This window comes from Sinocyclocheilus rhinocerous, unplaced genomic scaffold (assembly GCF_001515625.1).
Source record: "Sinocyclocheilus rhinocerous isolate Xijiao unplaced genomic scaffold, SAMN03320098_v1.1 scaffold3642, whole genome shotgun sequence".
Taxonomy (NCBI): Eukaryota; Metazoa; Chordata; class Actinopteri; order Cypriniformes; family Cyprinidae; genus Sinocyclocheilus; species Sinocyclocheilus rhinocerous.
In genome coordinates, this window is record NW_015644863.1 from 117,075 (window position 1) to 132,459 (window position 15,385).

The following is a 15,385-nucleotide window of genomic DNA, read 5'->3' on the forward strand; positions in this document are numbered from 1 at the left end:
AACATTGCAGACAATGTAATTAATTTGTTCAAGAAAACACTTTATTGTACGATAGTTTAAATAAGTGTCAAAAGATTTTCAAAGACATTATGATACAACACTGATAAAAAGATTTACGCAAAAGACAAGTCAAACTGACAGCAGTCTGAAATACAAGCTGGAGATGCAATATTAAATGCAAGCCATGCCTTTTAAGGATTTATGGCATTTGTGTGTAATAAGGATTATATTGCAGACCCCAATAAAAGTACAGTAGTTGATTGGTAAATATAGTAAAATGTAGTGTTAAAACAGCATGGAAGAAAACACAAACTGTTTTTGTAGAGGGGAGTGGAATAGAACAGTGACTTAAAGTAACTAAACTGATTATTACATAAAATCATTAAATATAACAAACTGTAATTCTCAGTCTAAAATTTCCACATACAGAAAACTGAAGCTTCTTCATGAATGTTATGACCGTTTTAACAAGCACTAATTGGAGCAGATTTCTCAAAAACAATTTTTTACTATAAGAACACAGTCACAAAAGATCTGAATAATCAAGATTCAACCGTATTGTGACTGATCATTGTGCACTTAATCCATACTTCCCATTCAAGACAAGTACATACAGAAAACAAGAGAAGGAAACGCACTGGAGCTGCAATATAAAATTACATGGCACAACATAGATTTAAAACAACTCAGATTAAGACAGACATTGGAAAGCTGTTAACTGAGGGAAAGCTGGTTTGGAGAGTTTCACTAAGATACATAATATAACCACTCTCTCCCTCTGTAAAAAAACAAACAAAAAACAAATGAATGGATCAGTGGTCTGGAAATAAAGGTATACTATCTACATTTAAAGCAATAGGGTTGTGATATCATGAGATGGAGAAGCAGGTTCTGAATCCAGCAGGCCAATAATCACGATCCAAACATGATCCTGCAGGAAAAAATAAAACATTGCACTTCATTATTTCAAGATGATTATCCAACGCACTAAATACATTGGATATCATCATATTTAGATCAAAAAGGACTTACCTTTGGTGTGTTTTATCTTGAACCAATACTTCTATCCTCAAAAATAATGATCTCCACCTTTGAAAACTCAAGTTAAGGAAATGAACTGCCGTAAGACTATGAAAGTTTTTTTTTTTTAACATTTCAAAAGTTTGGGATAAGATTTTTTAAATGTTTTTAAAAAGTCTCTAATGCTCACCAAGGCTGAATTATTTATGTTCAAAAATACAGTAAAAACAGTAATAATGAAAAATAAAGTATTAAGTAATAAAAAAAAAATGAAATTTTATTACAATGAAATAAGCATCATTAAAAGCAGCATCATTACTTCAGTGTCACATGATCCATCAGAAATCATTCTCAAGAAACATTTCTTATTAACAATTGAGCTGCTTAACATGAGGTTTCCACATGAGATATATATATATACATACACACAGTGGTGTGAAAAAGTGTTGGCCCCCTTCCTGATTTCTTATTTTTTTGCATGTTTGTCACACTTTAATGTTTCAGATCATCAAACAAATTTAAATATTAGTAAAAGATAACAAGTGAACACAACATGCAGTTTTTAAATGAAGGTTTTTATTATTAAGGGAAAACAAAATCCAAAACTACATGACCCTGTGTGAAGAAGTGTTTGCCCCCCTCTTAAAACTGCGGTTTATCACACCTGAGTTCAATTTCTCTAGCCACACCCAGGCCTGATTACTGCCACACCTGTTCGCAATCAAGAAATCTCTTAAATAGGAACTGCCTGACAAAGTGAAGTAGACGACGAGGGCGGTTGGCGACACTAGGATGTGACTGGAGCAGAGATGGAAGGAAGTGACGTAGGATCAGGAAGTGAGCTGGACATAGAGGATGAATGTATTGGCGGGGAGAAAGGAGGTAAAAATGGAAATTGGAGCACTTATTTGAAATAGAAGGTAATAATTTCTTTAAAAACAAATCTTACTGACCCAACACTTTTGCACGGTAGTGTATGTTTCTAAGAATGTTAAAAGTAGCAATTCTGACAGGTCAGAAAACTCTTGTTTCACCAGGGGACAGAAAGACCCGCATGATGTAGGAAGGATACAACCCTGAGGCCCCTCTCTATGGGGTCAGTCAGGAGAAGCCCAAGAGGAGCGTAGATCTTCTCATTCTGCTCCTGGATGTACTTGGCAATCTTTTTCAGCACCTGAATGAATTCAACACAACAGTGAAATCCACATGGACAATGTGATGTTGATGATATCTAGTCAACTCACTTTCTCATAGTGGGTCTCCATGCAGAGGAAGATTGTGTACGCAGTGAGACAGGCCAGACAGCCCTCCAGATATGACCTGCCGCCCAACTTTTCCGCTTCTGCATAGAGATTATTCAGGGTCTGTACGGTCTCCTCAAACTGCTGCTTGTCAATCTGTACCAACAAAACAATTATCTGTATTCAGACAGAATCCATTTGCCAAAGCTTTAGATATATTTGACATCTGTAAATACAGATCAGTGGTAAATGGTTGCTTTGTGTTTGCTATGGATCTCCACACACCCTGCTCTCCAGCTCTGCCGGGAACTTGGTCTGGAACTTGCAGATAGTTCCAGAGCTGTAGTCTCTCTGAACGAAAACCTTGGAGGCGACGGCTGCTTGCCGCAGGTCCTGCAAGCTGTGCGTCTGGATAGAAAACCAGAGTATGGGTAATTCAAAACCAATACTTCTGTCCTCAAAAACAGTGAGCTCCATCTTTAAAAACTCAGCTTTAAAACCCTGAAAGCGTTTTTTCCCTGCGATACAGACATACAAGTTGAAGTCACTCACCTACAAGATCATCTATGAAATATTCAATTTTAACACTCAGCCAATAACTGATAAGTATGATTTTCCATGTCAAAATAACATGGAAAGTGTTAAATTTTTTTATTTAAAAAAACAGCAAAACATATTTATCTACAACATACACTACAGTTCAAAAGGTTTTTCAATACTTTTGAAATAAGTCTCTTATTTTGCTGTTTTTTAATATGAAAACAGCAAAACATTTATCGACACACTACAAATGCTTTTGAAATAAGTCTTTTATGTTCATTAATGATACTAAAAAACAATAACATTATTAATAATACATTATTGTGAAATATTATAATTTAAAATAACTTGTTTCTATTTGAATGCTTTTTAAAATGTAATTTATTCCCGTGATGTCAAAGCTGATTTTCAGCATCATTACTCCAGGCTTCAGTGTCACATGATCCTTCAGAAATCATTCTGATATGCTTATTTGCCGCTCAATAAACTTAAAAAAAAAAAATTATCATCAAAGTTGGTTATTAAAAACACAGGAAATCATACTCATATACACAGAAACTACACTCACAACGCCCTTGTAGCATCATAACACGACTGAAATCTGATGACAACATGAAGCTCGTTTTAAACATGACAGCTGGTTTCAGATTTATATGAGTATACTGACAGTGAAAGTAAGGATCTAAATGTTAAAGTTAGTTATCGACGTCGATATTTATCTTTGACGACCACTGGAGAAACGCTAACATGTCAGATAGTAACGGTCTTATAAGTACACGTACGTATTATTCAGATAGTTGGAGAGCGAAACATTGATTATAACGCATTATTTCAGACGTCCACCTTTGTCAGTGAACAAGAAGGAAAGTGTAATTAAATTTTGTTTTTATTCACGTACCTCCGCCATAGTGGCCGCTGCCCCTCTTCCTGTTATTGGACCTCCTGTCCTCTACAAAACACAGTCCGGTAGGAACCTTTGCCTTTATTCATCAGTTCCGCTGCTACACCAAATCAAATTCTTCTATTCCATTTTTCTTTTTCTTTCATCACCTTACGGGTGAAGTATTGTGAATTAAATTATTTGGTGAAAATCATTTAATTGCCATTGTCAGCTCACTGCTATTTCGTTTTAAACGGGTCAACATACAGTATAGGAAAGATTTGTAAATAATAATACAAAAAATATAAGAATAATAATAATTAATTTGCCGTTTCTAAAGGGATTTAGTTGTTTTGCATGTAATTTGAATGTAAAACAGACATGATCGCACTACATACTTACCATAGTAATAATGCATTTGTTTGCCAGCATTTAGAAAATAGCATCACAACATTTCGGAGAGGAGGACATTGTGTTCCCACGTGAGAAAAGGACACAGCCCAGTCCAGCTTACTAAGAGTGAACATTTATTTATTTAGAGTGAACAAGAGTGATGTTTATTCACTTTTATCACAGAAGCATTTGTGATACTGAGCGAAACCTAAAGGAGAAAAGGCTAATGCCTAAAACAGTCCTCTCTCCTTGTCTCCATCTGTGTTTTTGAAATCATACTTTGATGACTTACACAGGGTGACATACAACAGAGAAGTCTTCTTGATTGAGAATGCAAGGAATCACCCTTATTTTACAGCAGTGGTTCAGTCAGCCTGATATATCAGTGAGATCATTCATTCGTAAAGTTTTCACCATCACTCATAAACTCAGTATGGACATAAAATAAGCTTGTGGTCCACCTTGACAGGCCGTGAGATCTGTAAAACTGTCAGATCAAGAATATTTTGTAAAAATAGCATGTTGTGCAATGATGTTTTCATTTTATAAGTGTATTTCTGAGTCAAGTTTGCTGTAAGTGCACTTCATCTGCAGTTTAACAGGCAAGAGCGTTTGTTTAAAAGGTTGTTTGATTCACACATGAGCGTTTTTGATCAGTTTCAAATGAGGAAACTCCAGCACTGTAATTAAGACCAGCATTGAAAAGCATTTGTAAACATTCGTGTCTGTGAAACAATGTTTTTTTTCCATTAATCCATGCCCCTCTAGTGTTGTTGCAGCTTATTAATCAGTTCTTAAATATTCTTTTTTTTTTTTTTTCATTACATGCATCAATTTAATCTGGACCAGTTTTGTTTTAGTATCATTTATATACTAAAAGTTAATTTTTGTTAATATATTTTTTTATTTTATTTTTGGGATTTGTTAATATTTTTATTTTAGTTTAAGTTTTAGTAAGTTTGTGTTTTTGATATATATATATATATATATATATATAATTTTTTAAAGTATGTTATTTTAGTAGTTCAGTGAAAATAAGTTTAATAAAATAGGTTTTTATATTTTATTTCATTTAATGTTCATCAAGTAATGTTTAATGATTATTCAAGTAATGAAAATGTTTTTTTAATGATTTTAGTTTTAGTAGTCTGGGTGAAATCGTTTTAGTTAATGTTTGCTTTTTAATTAAAATATTAAGAATTCATTAGGATGCTATTTAAAACGTTAATTCAGCAAAATTAAAATAATAGTAATTTTTATTTTATTTTTTCAGATTTTTTTTCTACAAAAATAATCAACTGTTGTATGGAGCTGTGAAGTGATATGGTGTTTGACATGCTTTACTATATTGGGGAACTATCCGTTTTATAATTGAATTTATTGACTATTCTATGAAGAAAGTGAACTATTATAAAATACCCCAAAACACAACTCAGTCCTCAGTCATTTCCTACAAAGGATTCTTTATAGTGTTCTGCAACTTTATTTCACCAATGCAATATCAGGGGAACAGAAAATATGTTTAACTAATAGGACTGCTGTATAAAATATCAGGAAAATATCTGATTCCAGCCAAGTCATGAGTGGAAACATTCATAAATCTTTGAATGACCCTCATTTGTCCTCTAAGATTCTTACAACAGGTGGTCTCACTTTAGGGATACTTGGTCTGCTACCACCAAAGATCTTCTCGTGTGGAGAAACGACGGGTAAACACATCATGATGACATATATTTTGGTGTAATTCAAACATCTTAAGTGATGACGAGTTTGGCATCCCATGATAGCATGTCTGTTTTCATTCAACTGTCACTTCATTATGAACATTGTGAAATAATTGTGTGCTTATGAAAGCCAGTACACAGCTGCAGTAATGTGAGAGAGGAAATGCCCACATTGGCGTTTAATGGTTGAAGTTAGTATTAGAAGCTGCTCTCAAATCAGTGTGAAAAGCAAACGAGACACAGCGCAGGGCATCTCGCAAGCATCTGCATCATCCCAGTCCAAGAAACCCAGCCAAAAGTCGCAGATGCTTAATTCTAAATTCTAAATAACGTGTCTTTGTAGCAGAGGAGCCATCCGGGTTGCATTGACCGACTTGACAAACACTGTTATAAATCAGGTTGTGGAACTTTTATAGAATTAGATCAGACATTTTACAGATGCACCACTGACACAGTCCATGTACAGCCATTTTCACTTACATTTTATGAGTCTGTTACACAAGAGCTTTTCAACCCGAGGGCGAAGCCTTTAACAAATGCAGCTGTTCAGATGCCAGTTTTGCCATTTCTACCAAGATGGTTTCACCCAAAATGTTCCCCCAAAAATAAAAGTTCTCTCACCTTCAGGCCATTCAAGATGGGTTTGCTTCTTCATCAGAACATATTTGGAGAAATTTACCATGACATCACTTGCTCACCAATGGATCATCTGCAGTGAATGGGTGCCGTCAGATTGAGAGTCCATACAGCCTATAAAAACATCACAATGATCCACAAGTAATCCACACACACACACACACACACACAGAGAAATTTTGATTGTGACAGACCGACCCTTTATTTATTTATTTGAAGAACTGGTCAGGTCACTTGTGAACTAGTTTAAGTTGTTTAAAAAAAATAAACAGAATTTTACAACAATTACATTTTATTGCAACATATTATTGGTAATACATTATAATTGTAGATGCATAGATCACCCTCTTAACATCAGTATTAGATATAAAGAACATAATATCTTTATAATGATGCCCAATTCGCGAATGAATCGTTCGTTTGAATCGGATCATTTTAATTTATATTAAAATGATTACATATTTAGGCTATATTATCGAAAAAATTCGGCCAATTAGTAGACACAATGAGTTAATTAATTATTTTAGTCCCCTTGCATGAAGAAAAAAAATTGTCAAGCACATTGAGCAATCTTCGCGTTATGCCAAGCCGGTTGAATTACTATTGGTTGTTTCACCTTTCAAGCGCGTTCATTTACTCTAGCGCTGCGCAACCGAACGGCAGCGCGCGTCACTCTCTCATATCAGGACTGTGGAGAACGAGGACGCCAAACAAACAACAACAAAATAGTACTAATGCAAAGACATACTTCTGAAGTCTCAACAGTGCAACGCAGGTGGATATAACTGTTATCGATACAATATTTTTCTCCTCGTGCCATGAAGAATCTTCTCCCCAAGCTGTGGATGTTCATCGCTCCAGTGGTCCTCCTCCCTTCGCTCAACGCTACAGAGTATGAGTACTACACTTGGAAACCGGAGACGTGGGTGCACAGTAACGGCAAAAGTCCACAGTGCATGGACATTCCCGAGGACCTGAGGCTGTGTTTTAATGTGGGCTACCACCAGATGCTGCTTCCCAATTTGCTAGAGCATGAAACCATAGCTGAGGTGAAGCAGCAAGCGGGCAGCTGGGTTCCTCTGGTGCACAAAGCCTGTCACCCCGGCACGCAAGTCTTCCTCTGCTCGCTCTTCGCCCCCGTGTGCCTCGAAAGACCCATATATCCGTGCCGCTGGCTGTGCGAGGCTGTCCGGGATAGTTGTACCCCTATAATGCAGGCGTTTGGGTTCCCTTGGCCTGAAATGCTCAACTGTGGCAAGTTTCCTCTGGGCGACGTGTGCATTTCTATGAACACCAGCAGCAGCGATGATACGGATAAATCCCCAGGTGTGTATTATAGCTGTATGTAATTTGACTGAATTTCCCTTTAGCTTATTTTTTAAATCTTCTTTTTTTTTTTTTTCTTAAAAAATATATATTTTGCCGACAAATATAAATTGTGCTAATTGCTAGCTTATCTAAAATATAATATCGTTTTTATGTGGTGTCTTCACAGTTCTCATATACGTTTCGGTTTGCTATTTTACTGATTTGGTAACATTTTGTTACTGCTATTTTAAAATGTGAAAAATAAAAGTAAGAATCAGTAGGTGTGTTTCAAGTTTTGACTTGTAGTGTAGGCCTATTATGGTTGGATAAGGCTGATCGTTTAAGATAAGTTTGTTGCATTACCAACAAAGAAACAAACGTTATTGACACGTATTTAGTTCTTAATTAACATGACAGTGTTAAAATAAATTACAATTTTAAATTCATGTCAAAGTCATAACCTGCAGTGATAAATTTGTTGCAACTTCTCACCATTTTGAATTTGAAACGTAAAAAATCAAGTTGAAAAAAAAACCCCAGGAAATTATTGAGAGGATAAATGAATGGAAAAATGCTGTTTGATGAACAAAAAACTAAACACACACACACAAATACAGAACCAAAATAATACATTGATGATTATGATTATGATGAATATTATTATTGAATGTTCTAAGGTTTTTGGTTTTAAACATTTACAACATTTACAGATCAATTTATAATCTTACAATTGCTTACATTTCAAGTTGATAAGCAAGCATTATTGAATACATATGTCAGCAAATTTGGATCAAATTTTTTTGTTCTTTTTTAAAGGTGTCACTTCTGTGTGTCCGCCATGTGACAATGAGCTGAACACAGATGGAATTCTGGAACACATGTGTGCCAGTGAATTCGGTAAAGAATTTTTAATGCAATATTGTTGTATCAGTATTTAAAAAAGCACCCTAAACAAAAGTTCAGTTCAGATTGCATCCAAGTCATTAGTTTAAATATGTAGTCTATTTATTTTAAAAGATTAAATTCAAGATAAATAAAGAAAACATAAATGATTAGTTCAATTAGTGAGATCTTCAAGTTCCAATTTATTGTGTCTATTATATTTTGTCTTTATACCAACAAGACAGAAATGATAAACTGGCTGTATTTTTTTCCTGACTGCTATCAACATGCTGATCTTATGGTACAAAGTTGAAACTGACTACAAAGTCAAACCCTATGAGTTCACAACCATTTTGAAAATGAGCTCTTTCTTATATAGACTATTATGGAAATCTGCCTAAAACATATTAAAATGCACCTCAGATGTGATGGGCTTTGGCACAGATCTTTTACAAACAAATCAAGCACTAAAAACATATCTTGTTCCAAACACTTTTCGGCATACTGCTACTAACGCAAGTGATTTTAGCACGCTTCATTTATTGGCCAGAGCTTAATGACTTCAACAGAACAAAATCCGATCGGCTGATTCCAGTCATTGTGATTCTGCTCAGGTCCAGGTTTTTAGCCCACACATTTGTTTCCAATAATATTGTTGCCTGAAAAAAATATTTCTAAAATTACTGTCTGGATTCACACTTCTTAAATCTATTTCTCTCTTGAGACAGTAAGAATGTTGTAGTGCTGCTTAAACATAACAACATGTGAGACCACAGTACAGATAAACACTGAATATTGTGCGTCCAGTATTGTTTACCACTGAATAGGTCTTTTTTTTGTTGTTCCATTCCCAGTGTTTTGTTTTTAAATGCAACTCAGCGTGGTCAAACCTTTCTTCTCCTTGTATATTTCCAGAATTTGTTTATTTATTTGTAGAACAACATACTAATAATAGTATAATAGTCGATTATTAGATTTCATCCGTAAATGGAGATATTTGGATTTATAAAAAGAAGAGCTACTTGAAAATGCTGTTTCTAAGAACCAGTGATGTGGTCAGAATCCAGAAGGTCTTTTTTTTCAGGGTCTGAGATGTTGTCAAAGACAGGAAGCTTGCCGCTGGCAAGAATTTCATGGAACCTTTTATTTTTAAGCTGTCAAGCACCAACCCAACAAAGGCTTTTTCTATGTCATTATAGGATGACTGTCTATGTGTAACACTGTAAAATGTGGAAATCAAAATATGGAATTTTTTAACCTTAAACGGGTTGATATTTCTACCTAAACTGAGCTTAAAAATGACTTTTGTTGTTGTAACCCAATTTAGTCATGTTGATTCAGTCATAATAAAACTATTATATACTTTTCAACATAAAACCTAATTGTAACCATAAGAAGCACATTTCAGTTTACCTGAAATTTTCTAAAGTTTGCTTATATGTTTTTAGCCAAAATGCTTATAATTAAAATTAAATGCTTATTTTATGTTGAAGGTATAAATGCAGGACATGAATAACATTAGAAAAGTTATCGATGGAAAACCCAATGTAGTTTGTATTTTCTGGCTTTTTTTTGACCCAGATGTTTTGTCAAAATAAAGCTCCAGGGAACAAGAAAATTTTACAGCTCAGTGGATTATGTCCTTGAATTTAAAAGCTAGTAATTAATGTGTTTGATTATGTGAATGCTAAACATTGTTATCCACAATACACATGGGCAATAACCACTTTAAAATGCTTAAATTCTTTCATAATGCAGTGCTTGAATAGCCAGTGATTTGAGGAGTGCCTCAGGGATCGGTAAAAATACCTTTTTTGTTTTAACATTATTAACAGTGTAAGTTTTGGAGAAAGTGTGCAGTCTCTTTATTGATGTTGGTTGGAATTTAGAATTTGATTCGTACCCAAGAATCGTATGCTCACACACCCTGGACGATATTGCGATATAACACATTGCACCATCCAGCTTTGCACAATTAGTACAGAATAGCATCTGAAAGACATAAACTAGAATGAGTTCTTGGCTAAAATGTGACAACAGATGATGAAAAACAGCTAAGTGTTCAGCATCTCCATGGCAAAAAAATACAACAATGACCGTAAGCAAAAATACTTCAAATATTTGCATTTTCTGTTGGCACTTGGAAGGATTTTTTTATATAAAGGTTTTAACTTCCATAACTGTTTTAGACATTACATAACTCTTTTAGATATTTATTTAAGACTTCATAGGTGTGCAAAGAAATTGCCTCACTTAAACTTTCATGAACATTAATGACTTCTCAAACCTACATTTTTCTTTTTGTAGCAATCAAGACGAAGATTAAGGAAGTCAAAATAGACAACTTAGATCGAAAAGTCATTCTGCAAAAAAGGAGGAAGGCGGTGAAGCTTGGAACTCTGAAAAAGCAGGACCTAAAGAAGCTTGTTCTTTACCTGAAAAACGGAGCAGACTGTCCATGCCAACAACTGGAAAACCTAGGGAGCAACTATTTAATCATGGGCCGGAGTGTGGGGAAACTGTATATATTGACAGGCATTCATAAGTGGGACAAATCTAGCAAAGAATTTAAGAAGGCCCTTAAAAAACTTAAAAGCCACAAATGTTCAACTTTTGAGACAATGTTCAAGTGATTTTTGATCAACTGGTTACTAATCTTTGTGAACTTCCCATTATAACATATTACATTTTGCATTACAGTACAGTACAGTATATAAAGGAACCACAGATGCCACAATCCAACTTAGTTTTTTTGCCTGAATACATACAAACAAGTGCCATTTAGATCAAATTTTAAAATGTTGTTGAACATTTCTAACCAATCCAAGTACAAAACAGTTATTCATAGTTATTTGCATTCCATTATGCTTCAAGTCAGTTTGCAAACACTGCCTTTTGATATATATTGATGTTTTCATGGTGGAATAATATCTATATCCATGCAATCTGTTAATAATGTTTATGTTTTATAATATTCGTCACAGCTATCAGGTATTCGGTATTCAGTAAAATACATAACATCTTACACAATAAAGAGATTATTTTGACAGTTTGTTGCTGCATAGGATGCAAATCACAATTAATCATGCTGTGGAAGGTGTCCTATAGCATGCCTGAGGACTTGCACAATGCACTGTAATCATTCAACATTAAAACAGAAAATATTTTTAATATATTTGACTGCACTCTTTATTACATACTGTGTATTAGTGAGTGATTTAAGTAAAAAAAGACAAGTAGCAGTTGTGACCTGCCAATCAGTCCAGCTTTAGCAATCACATGCTGTGAAATCACTGCAAAATAATCACTATGAATCAGAACAGATTAGAGAAATTTCAGACTCTGCATGTGCCCTGAATAAGCAAACAGCCAGACAACGTGTTTATCTTGTATAGACAGATCGGAGGTGTTTGTTTTGGATTGAGGGAATGATTTGGACATATTTCACTCCCAGCTTTCCTGATGAAAGGCGGTTTGAGTTTTCTCTCGCTCTCTTTTTGTTTGTTTGTTGAGGAGAGTTAATAATTGAGTCAAAACCAAAAGATTATATGATAAATTATAATTTATAGTAAACGATCCAAGAGAATTTTATAAATGAATAAATGGCAACTTCTGCTTGCACATTCTGGAAAGAAACTCAGATCTAACCAGTTACTCCCAATTAATTACTTAAGAGAAAAGAAAAGTCCATGTCTGCCATTTTTTTTACCATTTAATCCATGTCTACACTGAAAAAATGGTGTATAAACTATTTTTACTTGAAAATTGCTAGTTAATGTGGAATTTTGACGTAGAAAGATTTTCTTATAAAACATACTATTTTATCTCCAACTTTTGACAGTATATTTGCTTTGATGTCATCTATGATAATGTACTTCAAAACATTGAAAGCTTTGACGTTTAAAATTTACGTATTTCTCTTCAGGAAAAACTGACCCAAATATCGATGACTCATCCTGTACTACACTGATTTTTGTCCAATCAAATGCTCTTCTGAGTGAGAATGCCCCTGATGGCTAGCATGCCTCCAACTAGCAAGTAGCAAATCATGGTTAATAGCTGTGACGCAACCACGGTTATTCAAACAAGCTTTGTGAAATACGTCAACTCAAGAAAAGCAAACTGCAAGGTTTTGGACTGAAGGCATTTTCCTGAGAAAACATCTGTGTTGTAATGCCTGCCAATCAGTAATCACCTTGATACGGTTTAAGTGCCCTTATTTGTGGCCGATGAGCTGTGAAACAGTAAGATCTGTTCTCGACTATCATGCTCCAACAGGCCAGGCCTTCAAATTACCTGACTTTGCACCAATGATGCATACTGCTCCTGAAAAGTCTCAAAACGCTCACTTTCATCCATCCGATTTAGGTGGAACAAATTTCAGTTTTCATGATTTCATGAGTCATGCAAGAGTCAGCACATCAGAACAGTTGAAAGATGTTGAGCAGATAGCTCTGCATGACTCGCAGTGATGCCATAGTGTGTGAATGTGTGTGTCTCATATTGCCGTTGGCACTACACCTGTTTACATTCCTAGCATCATAAAGTGTGCAATAGTGATAGCATCAGATTCAGATAGTGCTGTTGTTGACAACATGCCTTTGCAAATGAATCTGCCATGAAATCATTCTAACACACAGGTGCTGCATGGCCATGTTTATGTGTCGAAAAATAAAGGGTGGCCATGTAAAGCTTGCAAACACTGGTCATTTCACAATGTACAAGTCAAGTCAAGTCAAGTCACCTTTATTTATATAACGCTTTTAACAATACAGATTGTGTCAAAGCAACTGAACAGCATTAATTAGGAAAGTAGTGTGTCAATAATGCAAAATGACAATAGTAAACACTAATTTTTCAGTTAAAGACAGTTCATCATTGAATTCAGTGATGTCATCATCCAGCTCAGTTCAGTTTAAATAGTATCTGTGCAATCAAGGCGACGATATCGCTGGAAATGAAGTGTCCCCAACTAAGCAAGCCAGAGGCGACAGCGGCAAGGAACCAAAACTCCATCGGTGACAGAATGGAGAAAAAACCTTGGGAGAAACCAGGCTCAGTCGGGGGTCCAGTTCTCCTCTGGCCAGACAAAACCAGCAGTTCAATTTCAGGCTGCAGCAAAGTCACATTGTGCAGAGGACTCATCTGGTTCCTGTGGTCTTGTCCCGGTGGTCGTCTGAGACAAGGTCTTTACAGGGGAATAACATCTGTATCTGGGGCTCATCTAGTTGTCCTGGTCTCTGCTGTCTTTCAATGATTTCAATCTTATAATATATATAAAAAACATCATGAAAATATATTGTATGTTTAAAATTATGATTATGATAGCCCAGTTGCACCTCATTAGAAAAAAAAAGAATGCTTTGGTAAAGCATAATTATGGCATAAAAAGCCATAGGACATAAAAATAATGAGACACTAAGTCATAATTATGAGATAAAAGGTTTAAAGTATGAGATACTAAGTCATAATAAGTATGCTGAAAAATTCTACATTTTATCTCATAATTTGACTTAATCATAATTTTGAATTTTTATGTCAATTTCAAATTCAATATAATTTCTACTTTTTCATCTTGATGTCAACTGTCATAATTTCAGCTTTTCATATTACATCTTAATTTTGAAAGTCATAATTATTACATTTTATCTCGTAATTGTGACTCTGTCAATTTCAACTTTTTAATCTTATAATTATGACTCAATATGTCATATTTTTTAACTTTTATCTCATAGTTATGACTTTTTGTCATAATTATGATTTAAAAAACATTATTATTTTTCTTATGTAGTGGAAATGGGTTTCCCTAAGAATAAAATTAACTACTCCTATATATATATATATATATATATATATATATTGTATTAATAATAATAATAATAATAATAAAAATAAATGCAATGCCTAAACAAACTCTTTTCTGTCAAATTATGCAAAAAAGGTGCATTTAAGATACATAAAATGCAAGCTTTGAAATTGGCCTTAGTAAAACAAAGGATTTAACACAAAAATGTTTGAAATGTCATTTCCGCCAGCATCATTTGCTTCACAGAATGCTTCTAACACAATACATCAATTGAAATGTGATGAAAATTTTCATGACTTTCAGAAAAAAAAAAAGAAAAGAAAGAAATTCACCTGTGACGTATGAGTACACACTGTTGGATATTGTTAAAAGACAAATTAATACCTTAACAAAAATATGAGCTTTTGAACCCTCTGGAATGTCATGTCCCAAAGATTTCTAAGTGCATTTTTGTGTGTTTTTACAAACTGAGGGACGAGTTGAAATTGTCTGTGGTAATCGCCAACATGCCACAGATGTTGTCCATAGAGCTTAACTTGTACTGAACCCAGAGCATTCCTTTAAAACTGTTTAGTTACTTTTGAAGACCCCCCAACCTTTTGTTTTGACGTCCTTTCAGGGTGATTCAAGCTGAAATTAAACCATCTGCAGCGAACACGTTTCGAAATAAATCCATACATGGCAAATGGCAAAAACCCTGAGTGCGTGTAACCCCCAGGAGAAGCCGACCGATCCCAGCTCGTACAAAAGCCTAGTGATGGTTTATCCAGGTTAAGCAAATAGCTGTGTTTTGTGCTCTGGGATGACATTGGCTGCCAGACTCTATGGGATGATCATTAGAAGCAGCTGTTGGCTTTTCTGCTGCATATTTCTCAGCTTCATTGAATGAAAAAGACTTGCGTTTTTGTCTCCAGCCTTGAGGGGAAAGCCTATTAAATGCCATAAATAATATGAT

At 34.7% G+C, this 15,385-nt stretch overlaps 2 protein-coding genes across 3 annotated transcripts; one reads left to right on the top strand and one right to left on the bottom strand.

The window, feature by feature from the left end:
• Window positions 1-19: 19 nt before the first annotated feature.
• Window positions 20-3,794, bottom strand: golga7 (golgin A7). The gene is made up of 6 exons (XM_016508225.1): window positions 3,700-3,794; window positions 2,547-2,669; window positions 2,265-2,417; window positions 2,093-2,194; window positions 1,033-1,089; window positions 20-931 (listed from the first exon to the last, which is right to left on the bottom strand). The coding sequence occupies exons 1-5, from the start codon at window positions 3,706-3,708 to the stop codon at window positions 1,045-1,047; spliced, it is 432 nt and encodes a 143-aa protein (XP_016363711.1). The 5' UTR covers window positions 3,709-3,794; the 3' UTR covers window positions 20-931; window positions 1,033-1,044.
• A 3,263-nt stretch (window positions 3,795-7,057) lies between these two features.
• sfrp1b (secreted frizzled-related protein 1b) lies at window positions 7,058-11,799 on the top strand. 2 transcript variants are annotated; one of them, XM_016508226.1, is made up of 3 exons: window positions 7,058-7,760; window positions 8,559-8,639; window positions 10,932-11,799. In XM_016508226.1, exons 1-3 carry the CDS (start codon window positions 7,253-7,255, stop codon window positions 11,255-11,257), a joined length of 915 nt encoding a protein of 304 aa, XP_016363712.1. In that variant the 5' UTR covers window positions 7,058-7,252; the 3' UTR covers window positions 11,258-11,799. The 2 variants fall into 2 exon arrangements, with proteins under 2 accessions (XP_016363712.1, XP_016363713.1); XM_016508227.1 differs by lacking the exon at window positions 8,559-8,639.
• The last annotated feature ends 3,586 nt before the right edge of the window (window positions 11,800-15,385 follow it).